Source organism: Mobula birostris, chromosome 20 (assembly GCF_030028105.1).
Source record: "Mobula birostris isolate sMobBir1 chromosome 20, sMobBir1.hap1, whole genome shotgun sequence".
In the NCBI taxonomy this organism is placed as follows: domain Eukaryota; kingdom Metazoa; phylum Chordata; class Chondrichthyes; order Myliobatiformes; family Myliobatidae; genus Mobula; species Mobula birostris.
This window is the reverse complement of record NC_092389.1, coordinates 19,146,100-19,165,198: the sequence shown is the minus strand read 5'-3', so window position 1 is coordinate 19,165,198 and position 19,099 is coordinate 19,146,100. Positions and strand designations below refer to the sequence as shown.

General features: G+C 41.7%; 1 protein-coding gene across 2 annotated transcripts in view; it reads right to left on the bottom strand.

The window, feature by feature from the left end:
* jhy (junctional cadherin complex regulator) overlaps positions 1-14,698 on the bottom strand; it is an 84,968-nt gene extending 70,270 nt beyond the window's left edge. The window contains exons 1-3 of one of the 2 annotated variants that reach the window (XM_072238347.1): positions 14,663-14,698; positions 11,078-11,225; positions 1,425-1,938 (exon numbers count right to left, since the gene is read on the bottom strand). In XM_072238347.1, coding sequence (XP_072094448.1) covers positions 1,425-1,798 — 374 coding nt within the window. In that variant the 5' untranslated portion in view covers positions 1,799-1,938; positions 11,078-11,225; positions 14,663-14,698. Of the gene's footprint in view, positions 1-1,424; positions 1,939-2,389; positions 2,419-11,077; positions 11,226-14,662 lie in introns of those variants that run through there. The other variant, XM_072238348.1, reaches the window with a different exon arrangement.
* Positions 14,699-19,099: the final 4,401 nt, after the last annotated feature.

Here is a 19,099-nt window from a genome sequence, read left to right as displayed (position 1 = left end):
GACTTGGGAGTCCTCATGCAGGATTCCATAAAGGTTAACTTGCAGGATAACTCGATGGTAAGGAAGGCAAATGCAATGTTAGCATTCATTTCGGAAGGATAAGAATATAAAGGAAAGGATGTAATGCTGAGGCTTTAAAAGACATTGGTCAGATCACACTTGGAGTATTGTGAGCAATGTTCTGCCCTTTATCAAAGAAAGGATGTGCTGGCATTGGAGAGAGTCCAGGGGAGGTTCACGAGAATGATCCCGGGAATGAAAGGGTTAACATATGAGGTGCATTTAATGGCTTTGGCTCTGTACTCACATGAGTTTAGAAGAATAAGGGGGAGGGGGAATCTCATTGAAATTTACTGAATATTGAAAGGCCCAAACAGAGTGGACATGGAGAGGATGTTTCCTATAGTGGCAGAGTCTAAGACCAAGCACAGGACACAGCCTCAGAATACAAGGGCATCCCTTTAGAACAGAGTTGAGGAAGAATTTCTTTAGCTAGTGGGTGGTGAATCTGTGGAACTTATTGTCATTGAAGCTAAGTCATTAGGTGTATTTGAAGCAGAGGTTCATAGGTCCTTGTTTAGTAAAGGCTTCAATGGTTACAAAAGCAGGAGAATGGGGTTGAGGGGGATAATAAATTAGCCATGATGGAATGATGGAGCAGACTCGATGGGCCAAATGACGTAATTCTGCTCCTATGTCTTATGGTCTTTTAGCCCTGAAAATTATTTTCCCTCAAATGCCAATCCAATTCCATTTTTAAATTCCTGAATGACTTTTTCACTACCATACCAGATCACGTTGGAAATGCCGACATTCGAACCATGTACTGAATAGTTTTGCTCCATTTACCATATCTACATCCAAAATGATCATGTATATCTCAATCAAATTTAGCTCATACTTGGAATCACATTGATCTATCGACCAGATTGAGACAATTTGACCCATTACTACTACATTAGTCTTGGGATGAAATACATTTAGTTTTGCAGTCTTTTTTTCTGCACTACAGGAAATCCATAGTTTTCAGGTACCTTTTCAATTGCTCTTTAAAATTAAGAATACTTAAGGTATCAGCTTTCACCACTTTCTCCCCTGGTAGAATGTTCTAGATCCCAATAAACAGCAAATAATTTTCTTGATTTCTTGTCAATTATTTTGACTCTATGACTTCTGGTTACCAGATCATTCACCACAGGGAATGGATTGTCTCTACTTACTTAACGAAAACTCATTAGACAGAAATTATCTCTATTACAGTCACCTTCTGTTGCTTTTTCCTGGTAACATTATGGTGAACTAGTTGTAGCTAAGGACATTATAGTTTTCCTGTAGTTTAGTATGAATTATCCATGAGAGAGCTAGCAGAGAAGTGACTAGTACAAGAAACACTGTTCAAATGCATTTTTAAAAATTACAATTACCTTACTTCTTCACTACTCTTGTGGTCAGTTTCAAACTTGTTCCCAGCAAAGTTATTTTCAACTTCTGCTTCTTCCAGACTATCATAGAGATTCTCGTCATCATCTCCATTCTCCATATCAAATTCAATGTCAAAAGTCTGAAAAACCACTTCTTCATTTTCCTGAATGCGATGTTTCAGCTTCAATTGGTATTGCTTCTCTTGAATTAAACTGTCAGAATCAGACTCCAGTGAGTCATATAAATTTAAGTGAAAAGCATCTCCTTCCTCCAGTGGAAGTGGCCCGGCTGGCACCTCTTTCAATTGTATAAAAGTCTCTTGGTTAAAATGCATTCTCCTCAGTGTTGGATTCTTATTTGTATCCATTGTTATCATTTCCTAGACAGTGAAGCAATTTTATTGATTTTTCATTGTAAAGGTTCACAGGAAATAATCGGAATTAATGCCTGTATCAAGAGGATTTTCTTGACTTTTGATCTTTGAATGTTGAGATATTTGTTTGCAACTGTTTTTAGCTGTTGAATAAAGATAAAATAAAAAGAAAATTAAACTATGAAAATTAAGATAAAAATGCTGATGCCAGAAAACTGAAATAGAAATTGAAAATTCTGGAAATATTTAGTGGGACAGACAGCAGAGGAACGGAGTTAACATTTCAGGTCAAAGACCTTTGTCAGTCCCTACATTTAACAAAGGGTCTTCATCCCAAAATGTTAACTCTATTTCTCCTTCTGTACGCGATGCTTGGTCTGCTGAATATTTCCTTGATTAACTTGTTAATGTATTCAAATAGTGATTAAAAAGCAGACTAAAATATGAAGCTAATATGGTAAGAAAAGTCAGAAAGTCCTCCTAGTCAATTGTAGTAAAATACACTACGACCAAATTTTATTTCAAGTGACTTCAACCTGCTGCTACTATTATATAGTGTGTTTAGCATTATATAGTGTATTTAGCATTACTGACCCGGCTGGTGGTGTAGTGACATCAGCGTCGGACTTCAGGACGAAAGGTCCCAAGTTTGAATCCAGCCAGCTCCCCTGCACGCTTTCCATCTGTGCTGGGTTACAAGCTGGTGATCTCTTTGGAAACTCACCTGGTAGAAGGCAATGGCAAACCACTGCTGTAACTTGCCTTGTATGCAGGAAATCGTCTTAGCATTACTAACAAAGAAAGAACTTGAAGGTGTAATTTTTTTCTAAAATATTCTATCACATATGATATTTATAACATTCAACCAAAATGGATAACTTTAGATTTTAAAGAGTTCCTCACATTAATAGACAATAGACAATAGGTGCAGGAGTAGGCCATTCGGCCCTTCGAGCCAGCACTGCCATTCACTGTGATCATGGCTGATCATCCACAATCAGTATCCAGTTCCTGCCTTATCCCCATAACCTTTGATTCCGCTATCTTTAAGAGCTCTATCCATCTCTTTCTTGAAAGCATCCAGAGACGGCCTCCACAGCCTTCTGCGGCAGAGCATTCCATACATCCACCACTCGCTGGGTGAAAAAGTTTTTCCTCAACTCCGTTCTAAATGGCCTACCCCTTATTCTTAAACTGTGGCCTCTGGTTCTGGACTCACCCATCAGCGGGAACAAGCTTCCTGCCTCCAGTGTGTCCAATCCCTTAATAATCTTATATGTTTCAATAAGATCCCCTCTCAGCCTTCTAAATTCCAGAGTATACAAGTCCAGACGCTCCAATCTTTCGACATATGTCAGTCCCGCCATCCCGAGAATTAACCTTGTGAACCTACGCTGCACTCCCTCAATAGCAAGAATGTCCTTCCTCAAAACTGGAGACCAAAACTGCACACAGTACTCCAGGTGTGGTCTCACCAGAGCTCTGTACAGCTGCAGAAGGACCTCTTTGCTCTTATACTCAATTCCCCTTGTTATGAAGGCCAACATGCCATTAGCTTTCTTCACTGCCTGCTGTACTTGCATGCTTGCTTTCAGTGACTGATGTACAAGAACACCTAGATGTTGTGCTTCTCGTTTTCCTAACTTGACTCCAGTTAGATAATAATCTGCCTTCCCGTTCTTACCATCAAAGTGGATAGCCTCACATTTATCCACATTAAACTGCATCTGCCATACATCTGCCCACTCACCCAGCCTGTCCAAGTCACCCTGCATTCTCATAACATCCTCCTCATATTTCACACTGCCACCCAGCTTTGTGTCATTGGCAAATTTGCTAATGTTACTTTTAATTCCCTCATCTAAATCATTAATATATATTGTAAACAGCTTCAGTCCCAGTACTGAACCCTGCGGTACCCCACTGGTCACACCTGCCATTCCGAAAGGGACCCATTAATCGCTACTCTTTGTTTTCTGTCAGCCAGCCAATTTTCAATCCATGTCAGTACTCTGCCCCCAATACCATGTGCTCTAATTTTGCCCACTAATCTCCTATGTGGGACTTTATCAAAGGCTTTCTGAAAGTCCAGGTACACTACATCCACTGGCTGTCCCTTGTCCATTTTCATAGTTACATCCTCAAAAAATTCCAGAAGATTAGTCAAGCACGATTTCCCCTTCGTAAATCCATGCTGACTCGGACCGATCCTGTTACTGCTATCCAGATGTGTCGTAATTTCATCTTTTATAATTGACTCCAGCATCTTTCCCACCACTGACGTCAGGCTAACCGGTCTATAATTCCCTGTTTTCTCTCTTCCTCCATTCTTGAAGAGAGGGACAACATTAGCCACCCTCCAATCCACAGGAACTGATCCTGAATCTACAGAACAATGGAAAATGATTATCAACGCGTCCACGATTTCTAAAGCCACCTCCTTAAGTACCCTGGGATGCAGACCATCAGGTCCTGGGGACTTATCAGCCTTCAGACCCAACAGCCTATCCAACACCATTTCCTGCCTAATATAAATTTCCTTCAATTCATCCATTACCCTAGGTCTTTTGGCCATTATTACATCTGGGAGATTGTTTGCGTCTTCCCTAGTGAAGACAGATCCAAAGTACCTGTTCAACTTGTCTGCCATTTCCTTGTTCCCCATAATAAATTCACCCGCTTCTGTCTTCAAGGGCCCAATTTTGGTCTTAACTACTTTTTTCCTTTTCACATACCTGAAGAAGCTTCTACTATCCTCCTTTATATTCTTGGCTAGTTTCCCAGTCCTCCAGCTTCCCACTCGTCTTTGCCATGTTATACTTCTTCTCTTTTATTATTATACTGTCCATTACTTCCCTTGTCAGCCACGGCCTCCCCTTACTCCCCTTAGGATCTTTCTTCCTCTTTGGAATGAACTGATCTTGCACCTTCCACATTACTCCCAGAAACACTTGCCATTGCTGTTCCACTGTCATCCCTGCTAGGGTATTGTTCCATTGAACTTTGGCCAGCTCCTCCCTCATAGCACCATAGTTTCCTTTGTTCAACTGTAATACTGACACTTCCGAGTTTCCCTTCTCCCCCTCAAATTGTAGATTAAAACTTATCATATTATGGTCACTACCTCCTAATGGCTCCTTTACCTCGAGGTCCCTGATCAAATCCGGTTCATTGCACAACACTAAATCTAGAATTGCGTTCTCTCTGGTAGGCTCCAGTACAAGCTGTTCTAAGAATCCATCTCGGAGGGACTCCACAAACGCCCTTTCTTGGGGTCCAGTACCAACCTGATTCCTCCAGTCTACCTGCATGTTGAAGTCCCCCATAACAACTGCAGCATTTCCTTTGTGACATGCCAATTTTAACTCTTGATTCAACTTACACCCTACATCCAGACTACTGTTTAGGGGCCTGTAGATAACTCCCATTAGGGTCTTTCTACCCTTAGAATTTCTCAGTTCTATCCATACTGACTCTACGTCTCCCGATTCTATGTTCCCCCCCTTGCAAGGGACTGAATATCATTCCTCACCAACAGAGCCACCCCACCCCCTCTGCCCACGTCTGTCCTGTCGATAGGATGTATACCTTGAATATTCATTTCCCAGGCCCTGTCCACTTGAAGCCATGTCTCTGTTATTCCCACAACATCATACTGACCAATTTCCAACTGTGCCTCAAGCTCATCCACTTTATTTCTTATACTCTGTGCATTCATATACAATACTTTTAATTCATTACTCCCCTCACCTCCCATATCAATTCCTATTTCACTTGGCCATACTGTACGATCCCTTCTTGAGCTTTCTGCTCTGTTGATTCTGCTGTCTTTCTTAACTTTTCTTATTCTCACTTTCCCTTTATCTCCATCCTTATGTTTCCAGTTCATCCCCTCCCCCCCCACTACTTAGTTTAAACACACCCGTGTTGCAGTGGCAAACCTGCCTGCCAGAATGCTGGTCACCCGCCTATTAAGGTGCAACCCGTCCCTTTTGTACAATTCATTCTTATCCCGAAACATACCCCAGTGGTCCAAGAATTAGGGCACATGTAATGTACTTTTACCTCCATTGGCTTTTATTTTAATATATGAAGTAGAAAACAATTAACTAGAATATATGCAACACACACAAAATGCTGGAGGAACTCAGCAGGCCAAGCAGCATCTATGGAAAAAAAGTACAGTCGATGTTTCAGGCCTTCGGCAGGACTAGAGAAGAAAGGATGACGAGTAGATTTAAAAGGTGGGGGAAGGAAGAAAGAAACACAAGGTGATAGGTGAAACCGGGAGGGGGAGGGATGAAGTAAGAAGCTGGGAAGTTGATTGGTGAAAGAGATACCGGGGTGGAGAAGGTGCTGTCTGATGAGAAGGCCATAGAAAACAGAAAAGGGGGGTGGAGCACTCAAGGGAGGCGATGGGCAGGCAAGGAGATGAGGTGAGAGAGGGAAAAGGGGATGGGAAATGGTGAAGGAGAGGAAGGAGGGGGCATTACCGGAAGCACAAGAAATCGGTGTTCACGGCATCAGGTTGGAGGATACCCAGACGGAATATAAGGTATTGTTCCTCCAGTCTGAGTGTGGCCTCATCACGACAGTAGGGGAGGCCATGGATTGACATATCAGAATGGGAATGGGAAGTAGAATTAAAATAGCCTTTTAAATATTTCTGATTATTCAATCCTGAGCTACACAAAAAGGTCATTGGGATGTTCTGAGAACAAGGCCTCAGGTTCTTCACATGAGGACTTATTACCACTTGCAGCCTGAATCATTCTGAATCAAGACAGGGTTGACCTGTGGATCAATAAGTGCCATGGAGACAACAGATGAATGCAACTATGGAAAAGTGAATTGTATGGGTGCAGAATGGCATACAGCTGTGGCGTTGGAGGCAAATACATCCGTTCCATCAGCTCAAGGCTTTGTATTTTACTGTTGGACCAGGTGGTGAGACCAACAGTGAAGCAGGAGGGTACAGATGTCTAGTGCATCTCTGATTTCCCTATTTCAGTACCTCAGTGGAAACTTTGAGGTAAACTAACCATCGAGAACAATGTCCCTGGGATCACCAAAGGTTAATATATTTTGATCCAGTAAAGTTTCAGTCATAGACACAAACATCTGTCAGTTCTAGCAAAGGTTAAATGACAGTCTGTTCTCTTCACAGATACCAAGTGGTTTGTTTGTTTCCAGCTCATTTGTTTTCTTCTCCCTATTTAAAATAAAAACAGCTTGCTTCCTTGAATTTCACCATAAATATCACCAGATCTTAAGAAATGATTCTAGTCTGTTGGTATAATAGAATCTAACATTGAATTTTAAACAAAAACAGAATAAAAGTTCTGTTGTTAAACTTCCTGACTTCTTGTGGTGACATTTCTGTAGAAATTAAAGAAACAACTGAAGTTTGTCCTCAGTACATTTTACATCTCCAAACTTGCACAAGTATGATATTTTTGGGTGTCAATCTAGTCAACCCTCACAATATACTTTAACAGTTAGCAAAAGAACTTTTCTTGCCAGTACTCCAATACTTATATGATCCTTGTGCCTTCTCTGAAAGAGAATATCAATTTAATGTTAATTTGCAAACAAAAATTGTATGGTTTATATGAAGATGCTACAATCACTAGGAACTCACGAAAATATTGTTAAAAGTGTCTTTTTTAAAATCACAGTAGATTCAAAACCAATTCAAAATGTCATTTCCACAACTTCAAGTCTTTGAGATTTAGAGAACCATTGCCAAATCTTGAATGGGGTACATTGCTTTATGAAACTTAAGCATTACGCTTTATTATAGACTGCTATTTCATCTAGGCAGTACACTAACTAATTTGAATACCATCACTAAACTTACAAGGTGTCAACCTATCACTACCAAGCAATTCATAATTATTTTATTGAAACCAATATCAACATTACTGGCATAATAACTTCCTAACATACGATGACATTTTAGACCAGAAATGTGTACCTTTAACATGATTAAATTTGTCCTGCAAGTAACAAAGCCATGCTCCAAAAATTTGGGTGACAGCCTGCAAGAGTATTCAGTTCCGTGGATTGTCACTTTGTCGTGGTGGAGAGGCTTGTGTGGTCCTGAGATCCCGAGAGCGATCCCGTCTGGAGTTTTTTCTCCTGGAAGGGTCATCCATGGCGGTAAGGTCGAGGGTGAGGTCCCTGACAAACAACAATCCAACCAAGACCTCAACGGTGGAACAGGCGGACGAAGTTACTTCGAACTCAACAGCTGTGAAGGCGGATGAAGGCTGCAACAAATCCATCAGCTCCAATCGTTGTGGTTTCCATGCCATTGATTTCTGAAGTATCATGTGCTTCTTGGAGTCCAACATCAAGTACATGTGAAACAAATACACGCACAGGCGTCTTCGCTCTGTGGGCCACTTCTTCAAGTCTTTCGGCGATCAGGGGAGGGCGATGGGAGCAGGCAACGTGATGGCTGGAAGCTCCTATTCAAGAATCGGCACGAAAGCGGTGAATACTTGATTCAGTCGCTCAGCTCTTGGACAGAAGCAGGAAAGTTGTTCGGCAGCAGTATTCACATTTGAGCAGCCCTATTTAGGATCCACTCTGCTCACCCTGAACTGGGAAGGGGCGAGAAAAAGTGCCCTAAAAATAGTCTGCTTCACCCCATCCTGTCTGGAAAGCTGTGTCCAGAGGGATCACCATCATGCGGTCGAAAAACATCGAGAAGTGAAACCATGAAATTTGGAACCTGGAATATACAAACTCTGATGGATAACCCAAAGGCAGACCGACCAGTGAGGAGAACTGCCTTTGTTGCCCAGGAACTCCAAAAATTCAACTTTAACATTGTTGCTCTGAGTGAGACCCGCAGAGTTGGAGAAGGACAACTAAAGGAAGAGCAAGGTCAATACACCTTTTTCTGGAAAGGACTTGATCCTGAACAACCGAGGATCCATGGAGTAGGTTTCACCATCTGAAACAGCCTACTTCAGAAGCTGACAGAGCAACCACTGGGAATCAATGAATGTCTCATGACTCTGCGAATCCAACTTGACAAGAACCAACACGCTACCATCATCAGCGTCTATGCTCCAACTCTGGACAATGAAGATGAAGTAAAGATGAACTTCTATGCCCAACTTGACCACGTCCTTTCCTCTGTTCCCAACAATGACAAGGTCATTCTGTTGGGAGACTTCAATGCCAGAGTCGGGAAAGATCATAGGCTCTGGACTGGAATAATAAGCAAGGAAGGAGTTGGCAAGGTCAATGCCAATGGAACACTCCTCCTCACCAAATGTGCTGAACACAACCTGGTGATTACAAACACCCTATTTCGCCAGAAAAACAGGCACAAAGTCTCCTGGCAGCATCCACGCTCCAAACACTGGCACCTCATCGACTACATCATCGTACGATCTCGGGACCAACAAGATGTACTGCCAACAAGAGCTGTTACTGGTGCTGACGAGTGCTGGACAGACCATGAATTCATCTCGTCCACCATAAGAATTAAGATTCGGCCCAAAAGGAAACACCAAAATCAGAACACTATAAAGAAATTTAATGTTGACATCCTTTAAGACATCAGCCATGTACCGAAGTTCCAACAAAATCTTCAAAAACAACTGCCTTAACAAATCCCACCAGCTGTAGAAAAACACTGGAATCAATTGAAGAACGGTATCATCACATCCTACAAAGAAACATAGAAACATACATAGAAAATAGGTGCAGGAGTAGGCCATTTGGCCCTTTGGCCCTTTGAGCCTGCACCGCCATTTATTATGATCATGGCTGATCATCCAACTCAGAACACCGCCCCAGCCTTCCCTCCATACCCCCTGACCCCCGTAGCCACAAGGGCCATATCTAACTCCCTCTTAAATATAGCCAATGAACTGGCCTCAACTGTTTCCTGTGGCAGAGTTTGGGTTCAATTGGGTTCAAGACGAAAAAACATCAAGATTGGTTCGATGATAATGACAAACTACTCCAACAACTCATCGACGAAAAGAGAAAAGCTTTCATTACTTTAAAAAATGACTAACAATCGGCTACCAAAAGGAAACGCTATCAGGAATGTAAGGCTCAGTCCAGAAGAGCACCCGAAACCTGAAACACCAATGGTGGAGGAAGAAAGCTCAGGAAATCCAACAACTAGCAGACGCCAACAACACTCGAGGCTTTTTCAACGCAACTAAAGCTATTTTTGGCCCATCCACGCATGGTCAAGCCCCTCTCAAAAGCAAAGATGGTTCAACCATCTTGAAGAGCAATGCTGACATCAATTCTAGATGGAGGGAGCACTTTGAAGATCTTCTAAATCAAACTATCTCATTTGACAGGAATGTGATTAACAACATTCCAAAACAGCCCGTTGACGACTCCCTAAAAATAACAACACTTGAAGAAAGTGAAGGAAGCCATCAAAACCTTGAAAAACAACAAGGCCGCTGGACTCGATGGAATACCAGCCGAGGTCTACAAAATTGGATGTAATCCGCTTCATTATCAACTGCATCAACTTTTCATCAAGATCTGGATAAATGAAGACGTATCAGCAGACTTTAGAGACTCAGCAATCGTTACCAACTACAAAAGGAAAGGTGATCGATCCAAATGTGGAAACTATCGTGGAATTTCCCTGTTAGCAACAGCAGGAAAGATCCTCACCCACATCATGAACAACTGGCTCAAACCTTTAACTGAGGAGATCCTTCAGGAGACACAAGCTGGTTTTAGACCATCACGTGGAGCAATCGACATGATCTTCACAATGCGACAACTACAAGAAAAATGTTGTGAACAACTTCAACCTTTGTACACGGCATTCATCGACCTCACCAAAGCCTTTGACTCGGTATCAAGGGAACTCCTATGGGATGTCCTATCTACCTATGGATGCCCTGAAAAGTACATTCGAGTCCTGAGACTCTTCCACGATGGCATGCTTGCCACAGTCATGGTCAGCAACAGTAACTGTGAGTCTTTTCAAGTTAGATCAGGAGTAAAACAGGGATGCGTGATTGCCCCAACTTTGTTCACCATCTTCATTGCGACAATCATCCACATCATCCAGGACAACCTACCCCCAGGAATCGAAATTGTCTACAGAACAGATGGCAGACTTTTCGATCTTGCCCGTCTCAAATCCAAAACGAAGACATCCACGAGTTCCCTCATCGTATTCCAATACACAGATGACAACAGTGTTGCAGCTCTTTCAGAAAACCACCTACAACAGATTCTGACTGCTTTCAAACGTGCATACGCGAAACTTGGACTTACCAGCAATTCCAAGAAGATTCAGATCATCTATCAACCGTCACCAATTGAGACAAATCAGATAGAACCATCAATTCAACTTGGCGGAACAACCCTGGAAAACGTGGACCACTTTCCATATCTTGGAAGTCACCTCTCCTCCAATGTCAACCTAAATGACGAGATCCAACATCATCTTAAATAAGACCATAAGACAAAGGAGCAGAAGTCGGCCATTCAGCCCATCAAGTCTGCTCCACCATTTTATCATGAGCTGATCCATTCTCCCATTTAGTCCCACTCCCCCACCTTCTCACCATAACCTTTGATGCCCTGGCTATTCAGATACCTATCAATCTCTGCCTTAAATACACCCAATGACTCGGCCTCCACTACCGCCCGTGGCAACAAATTCCATAGATTCACCACCCTCTGGCTAACAAAATTTCTTCGCATTTCTGTTCTGAATGGGTGCCCTTCAATCCTTAAGTCATGCCCTCTCATACTGGACTCTCCCATCATGGGAAACAACTTTGCCACATCCACTCTGTCCATGCCTTTCAACATTCGAAATGTTTCTATGAGGTCCCCCCTCATTCTTCTAAACTCCAAGGACTACAGTCCAAGAGTGGACAAACGTTCCTCATATGTTAACCCTCTCATTCCCGGAATCATTCTAGTGAATCTTCTCTGTACCCTATCCAACGTCTCCTTAAATAAGGAGACCAAAACTGCCCACAGTACTCCAAATGAGGTCTTACCAGCACCTTATAGAGCCTCAACATCACATCCCTGCTCCTATACTCTATTCCTCTAGAAATTAATGCCAACATTGCATTTGCCTTCTTCACCACCGACTCAACCTGGAGGTTAACCTTAAGGGTATCCTGCACGAGGACTCCCAAGTCCCATTGCATCTCAGAACTTTAAATTCCCTCCCCGTTTAAATAATAGCATGCCCGTTTATTTCTTTCGCCAAAGTGCATAACCATACACTTTCCAACATTGTATTTCATTTGCCACTTCTTTGCCCATTTTTCCAATCTATCCAAGTCTCTCTGCAGACTCTCTGTTTCCTCAGCACTACTGGCCCCTCCACCTATCTTTGTATCATCAGCAAACTTAGCCACAAAGCCATCTATTCTATAATCCAAATCGTTGATGTACAATGTAAAAAGAAGCGGCCCCAACACGGACCCCTGTGGAACACCACTGGTAACCAGCAGCCAACCAGATTCCTTTATTCCCACTCTCTGTTTCCTGCCAATCAGCCAATGCCCTATCCACGTATGTAACTTTCCCGTAATTCCATGGGCTCCTATCATGTTAAGCAGCCTCATGTGTGGCACCTTGTCAAAGACAATCAAAAATGAGCTGGAACAGCTTTTGGACATCTCCGAACAAAAGTCTTTCATGACATCCGAACAGACACCAAAATGTTATTGTACAAAGCAGTGGTAATCCCAGCACTCCTGTATGCATCAGAAACCTGGACAACATACCAATGACACCTGAAGGCACTTGAAAAGTTTATAAACACTGTCTTCGAAATATCTTAAATATCAGCTGAGACTGATCTAACTTGAAAAGACTCACAGTTACTGTTGCTGACCATGACTGTGGCAAGTAAATGGGATAACTGTGGTTCCTGAGTTTCGTCCCCTACTGCAAAACTGAAATTACCCTATCATGGTACCAAATTATATGGTCATGCGTCCTGTTCTTTTTCCAGCCTTTGACATGATTGGTCATATAATTTTCCTCCTATAGCTCACATGCTTTGCCCAGCTGAACAGAACTATTCTCATCTTATTTCTTTGTCTCCTCCATAGTTTTTGCCAAGAAACTCTGCAATGACTTTATTTGCCACAGCTAGTCTGGAATCCCTCAAGATCGACTGTGTTCTCTTCTATTTATCATCCATATGCTGAGTCTTGGTAACATAACATGAAAGATTAAACAAGACATCCCACTGCTGATGTCAGGCTCATCAGCCTTTGATTTCCTTGTTTATTTTTGGAGCAGTTTTTAAACAGTGGAAAAACATTAGCTATCCTCCAATCCTCTGGTACCTCACCTGCCACTAAGGATGATTTCAATATCTCTGCTAAGCCCCTGCAATTTCTGCACTTGCCTCCCACAGTGTCCTAGGGAACACCTTGTCAGGCCCTGGGGATTTTTCCACTCTAGTTTACCTCAAGACAGCAAACATCTCCTCCTTGGTAATCTGTATAAGGTCGACGACCTCACTGCTGCTTTGCCTCACATCTATGGACTTGATGGATTTCTTGCATCTGCACTTACTCAAGAGACAGACCCTTTCCATCACCCGAGTAAATACAGATGCAAAAAATCCATTTAAGGTCTCCCCCTTTTCTTTTGCTTCCACCAATAGATTACCATTCTGATCTTCCAGAGGACCAATTTTGCCCCTTGCAATCCTTTTGCTCTGAACATATCTATAGAATCCCTTAGGATTCTGCTTCACTTTGTTTCCTTAGGCATCCTCATGCCTTCTCTTAGCCCTCCTGATTTCTTTATTGTGTTCTTTTGCATTTATCTCCATAAGTACCTCATTTGTTCCTACCTGCCTTTTTTTCTTAATCAGAGTTTCACTATCTCTTGAAAACCAAGGTTCCCTAGCCCTGTTATCTTTACCTTTAATTCCGACTGGTACATACAAGCTTTGTAATTTCAATATTTCACTTTTGAAGGCCTCCTACTTAACAAGTACACCTCTGCCAGAAAACAGCCCGTCCCAATCCATATTTACCAGATCCTTTCTGATGCCATCAAAATTGGCCTTTCTCTATTTTAGAATCTTGACCAACTGACCAGACATATCTTACTTTGAAACTAATGGCATTGTGATCACCAGATGCAAAACATTCCCCTACACAAACTTCTGTCACCTGTCCTGTCTCGTTCCCTTATAGCGGATCAAGTATCGCATAGTAATCCAGGGAGCGGGAAGCGCAGAATCAAATATCGCTGTGATGATTGTACGTTCTAGTATCAATTATTTGGCGACAATAAAGCATGAAGTCTCTCGTTGGAGCTTCTGTGCACTGATTAAGGAAACTTTCCTGAACACATCTGACAAACTCTATCCCTTCTAGTCCTTTTACTGGGAGTTCCAGTCAATACGTGGAAAGTTAGAATCACCTACTATAACAACCTTAAATGTTTCTTGCAACAGAGTGCAATCTCTACAAATTTGTTCCTCTAAATCCTGCGAACTGTTCGGTCGTCTATAATATAGCCCCGTTAACGCGGTCATACCTATCGTATTCATCAGTTCTGCCCATAAAGCAAAACACTGCAGTGATTTATCTTTTGAGTTGGACAATTAGGAACTTGTCCCCGTTTCATTGACCCTCTCACGGTCCCAGAGCAATTAGTGCGCAGGCGCAACGGCGCATCCAATAAGTGGCGGCGAGATACTGGATCGTCGCTGCGGGAGTTCAAGTTTAACTAACACCACACATCACGGCCCTTCTGCTGACTTTTACTCCGACCGATTTACTAATTCTTAATTCAGTAAACCTCTCATTGCCACGGCTGCAAACGCAGAACACACACGGATCGGTACGCCATCATAACACTCACCAACAATATTTGGACCTGTACACAACGACAACGCCATGGCAACGGCGCCGTGGCGTTATCGCGTAATCAGCGTCCGGTGATTCTGGTGGACCCTAAAGTGTTTCCGGAGCAGCTTCCGGAGAGTTTAGTCTAAACTGCCAAAATGCAAAATAATCAAAGCTCTATCTAATTTTAATTTTCTTTCATTAATGCTGTTTGACCTGCTGAGAGTCTCCAGCAGCTTCTGTTTTTTTCTTTGTTGCAAAAATATTTATTTTTCCCTACTAATAATACTATTAGGTTCTATTTCCATACGTAATCCCAAATATCGGAAAAATCATTAGTTACTTGCATTGAAAGCAAAAAATAGAAGAACCAAGAGGAGACATTAATATATTAAATTGGACATAAAGATAGAAAATGCAAATATGGATACCTGGGATTTATTTGTTTATTTTTATGTATTGAGATACAGCGTGGAATAGGCCTTCCGGCCCTTAAAGCCACGCTGCCCAGCAAACCCCGATTTAACCCTAGCCTAATCACGGGGCAATTTGCAATGATGAATTAATCTACCAACCAGTATGGCTTTGTACTGTGGAAGGACACCCACAAAGTTACAGGAAATATGTACAAACTCCTTACACACAGCAGCAGGAATTGAACCAGGGTCACTGGTAAGCATTGAGTTAATGACTATGCTACTGTGCCGTATAATACAAAAACGTAGAGGCAACGGTTAAGGAGAGAGTAAGAGTTGATATTTCAAATCAATAGATCAAATAGTGTTCAATCTAATGCAGACTGCGACTCTCTTGGCCTTAACCTACTCTTTCTGGAAGCAAATAAGTAACTCATTGAACAAAGCTGACTATCTATATTCAAGAGACGAGAGGTTGAGGTTGAATGACCAAGCCTCAGATAGATTATCACTAAGGCCCAGGCCCAGATGACATTTGACAACTCATTATCCTAAGAAGGCTTTTGAATAGTTTCTAAATATCCTTGATAGAGTTAAAAACTATTCAAATAGATTTAAGTAATTGAAACATTAATTACAATTTAACTATGAATTTTAAAACTCACAAATAATAATAAATAGCAAAATACAACAAAATATTTTTAAACACTTTTTTTTTAGGTTTACTAATCCCATTATCTCGCCTTTTCTCCATAACCTTTGAGGCAGATACATTTTGCTCTTGATATTGAATTGGATTTCAACTTTATCTGGTTAATCAGAGTTTGCTCTGTATTCTTTGTAATTTTGAAATTATACTGAAATTGAAATAGCTCTGTGCATAATTTTTTTGTTTAGAAATATCACAAATATTTGTCTAATTGAAAATTCAACTTACTGACAGGTCAGAAACTTGACCATCTGAAATTCTGCCAATAATAGAAATAGAATGGCTTTGTTCTTGTCTGATGCTGATAGGAATTTGGACCAGCCTAAGAGACGGGGCACTGCTTTCTTTTTTCTGGCCTAATATCCAGAGATCGAAGCTGGGATGTTTTAAAATTTAGTAAATGATCACCCTATATCTGACCTGCATGAGCATCAGCCTGGCATTTTTCACATAGTGTTACCTCACATGGATGAGGACTGGATTACAGCATACAGGCTTTTGCAAATCATTGTGCACCCTATGGGTCAGTTGAAATCAACATATTCCCTCTGCTTCCATGACCCTGAGCCACTACACCATGGGACTTCATTCACTTGGACTAAGTTGCTTGTGATTGACATCTGTACAAAATGGTTGGAAGTGCTTCCCACAAAACTAACCACCATTGCATCAGATAAATGACCAAGAATCTGTGTATCACACAATGATCTTTGATTTGTGCCACGCTAATTTGAAACCTTCCTGTAATTAAATGGGATCCACGTTATTTTTCCTCCACCATATATCACCCTGTGCTAAGGAAATAGCTGTGTGCTGTATGTACTCTTAAGATTTGAATGAAACAGTTTTTTTTCCCAGTTGTTACGTACCCCGTAACTGGGTTGCCAAACCAGCAGAAATGGACCACTCAGTTAGAGTCTGGATTACTGGAACTAAGAAAGTTTTATTAAAGAAATAAGCAACACAGTACTCTAATCAAAAGGATAATAAATGCAACAGTTCAACAATGATAAACACACATGTACACAGAACTAGGATAGTAGGATCAATCAAGCTCTATCGTTGTCTAGGGGGTAAATGACCAGTTTCAAAGTGACGCAAAGTTCAGTTCAATTGAGTTCAGTTCAGTTCACAGTAATCACTGCCGTGCCGGTGGACGGGGGGGCGGAAGGAGAGAGAGAGCGAAAGCGAATGAATATTCAAAACGGCTTCCACACAGACCTTCGATATTCCTCGCAGTCAGCTTTCGGGCGAGCCCTTTGTAATATCTTCTGAGGTCACCGACTGTGACCCCTCCGTTTCAGATACGATCGTTCTTCCGCGGTGAACCCAGCACCCAGGCAAGGGTGGACACACACCAGGTTCCCGCCGATCCGTACCTTTCTACCCTGTGCGTCTCTGGCTGGTCCCGCGACCAGATCTCCAACAACTCCCACCGACTTATGGGAGGCGCACCGCTTCCAGGGTCTCGTTACCTCATGGTGTCGTGTGTGTGCTGCCTTAACGAACCTGTCCCTTTTTATCCCCCTGCTGGGGTATCGCCTGTCCATCACACTTCAAACAGTTCAGGGTTCAAAAAGGAGCCGATCTTGACAGTTCCCAGACCGGTGTCTCCTTCCGTTAAACTCTCTCGTCTCTTCATTAACATTTCCAAATGCTGCTCCATTGTCTTCCTTATCTCTCTTTCTCCTGAAGACAGGTGGCAGACCAACTGTTGATCCCACTGGTGCCAGCACAGGACAGTTAACATCTTAATCTATGTGTACTTTTTGTAACCCTCTTTCGTCACACAGTCTATTCATTCTTTCCAAAATTAAGCTCAGTTTTTATTTGCAGACTGGAACACAAATCACACAGTCATGGAAAAGATACCTGCTGCATTGCTTTTAAAATTTAAACCGTACACTTCAATGATGTTGCTCAAACCTAATTTATCTTCTACGATTACCTCACATTAACTGCAGATGTCAACAGCTCATGATAAGATGGCCGTGCCTGTCCTGAGGTTCTATCCAGGGATAGTATGATGTTTCAGAACTTCAGATATCTAAAGCACCTGTGGATTTTCAAAGAGATCGCCAAGCTTCAGTCGCCTTTGACCCATGTGGTTAAAGTACATAACAAACATTTTCATGTTAATCACCTCTCACTTCCGTGAGATCCAAAACTGCAAACAGAAGCTGTTCCAGAATAAGATAGAGACATAAGAGACTTTGTTCCTGATTGTCGGATGCAGCAGAACCTGTTCTATGTGCTAATGATTGCCTAACCTCACTGGTAACTGTTACCTCTGGAAAAAAAAAGATACACTCTATGACAATGGAAAGTAATTGAGAGGGTTTAACTCTTAAATTGATGTATCTTCTACATGTGAGTAGAATAAACCTCTGACATTCTGGGGTTCAACACTGCAGCTCACATCAGGATTTGGTACGAGTTTTGTTCTGTATTGATCATTTGTTATATATTGTTTACTTTTGTTCAGGAAATTTTAATCTATTGTAGGGGTTCCCAACCTTTTTTATGCCATGGTCCAATACTATTAAGCAAGAGGCCTGTGGACCCCAGGTTGGGAACCCTTAATCTATTGGGAAAGATTATGGTATATTGAGTTTTACAGTATACTTAGTTGTGTTTTTTATTTTTGTGTTTTTTTAATCTGCCTTCAGTTGATTTAGCTTTTTTGATATAAAGTTAACTCTTTCATTGCCCATAATATTCCTCAATCCTGTCTCATTTGCTGCTTCACTTCCCTTCAAGGATAAAGTTGAAATAGAACACAAGATCAGAATAGGACATCCATATACACCACATCCACTAAGTCATTAATTACAGTAAAAACAATTTTCATCAATTTTAGATTGTACATTAGATGAAATATTCAATACTTCTTTGCTTTTTCACTTTTCAATGAGATAGATGGGCTTGGTGGGGATATTAGCTTCTCAACATTAGGATGAATGTCACTCAGGAGGAGTCTCAAATCCCCATGTTCAGTAATTTGTAGTCTGTTTCATTGCTTTGAATAAAGTTGGGCGACTGCAGCGAAACCGTGTTCTACAAAATATGATGTTAGAAAGGCATTAAAGAACATATTGGGGGGGTGTCACATGATGACGTGGGATTGAGACGTGTAAATCCAGCTCTCCCGCAACAAATCAGTAAGGTACCGTTTAAACAAAACAAAGTTAGTAAATATTCTCTGAAAACTATTTATAAACTTTGTAAGACTACTTTACGATATGCCTCCTAAACCGCAACAAAAGAAGTCTGCTGTTGCGAAGCAGCCGCGAGACGGGAAGAAAAAAGGGCCTACTGCAACGATGGA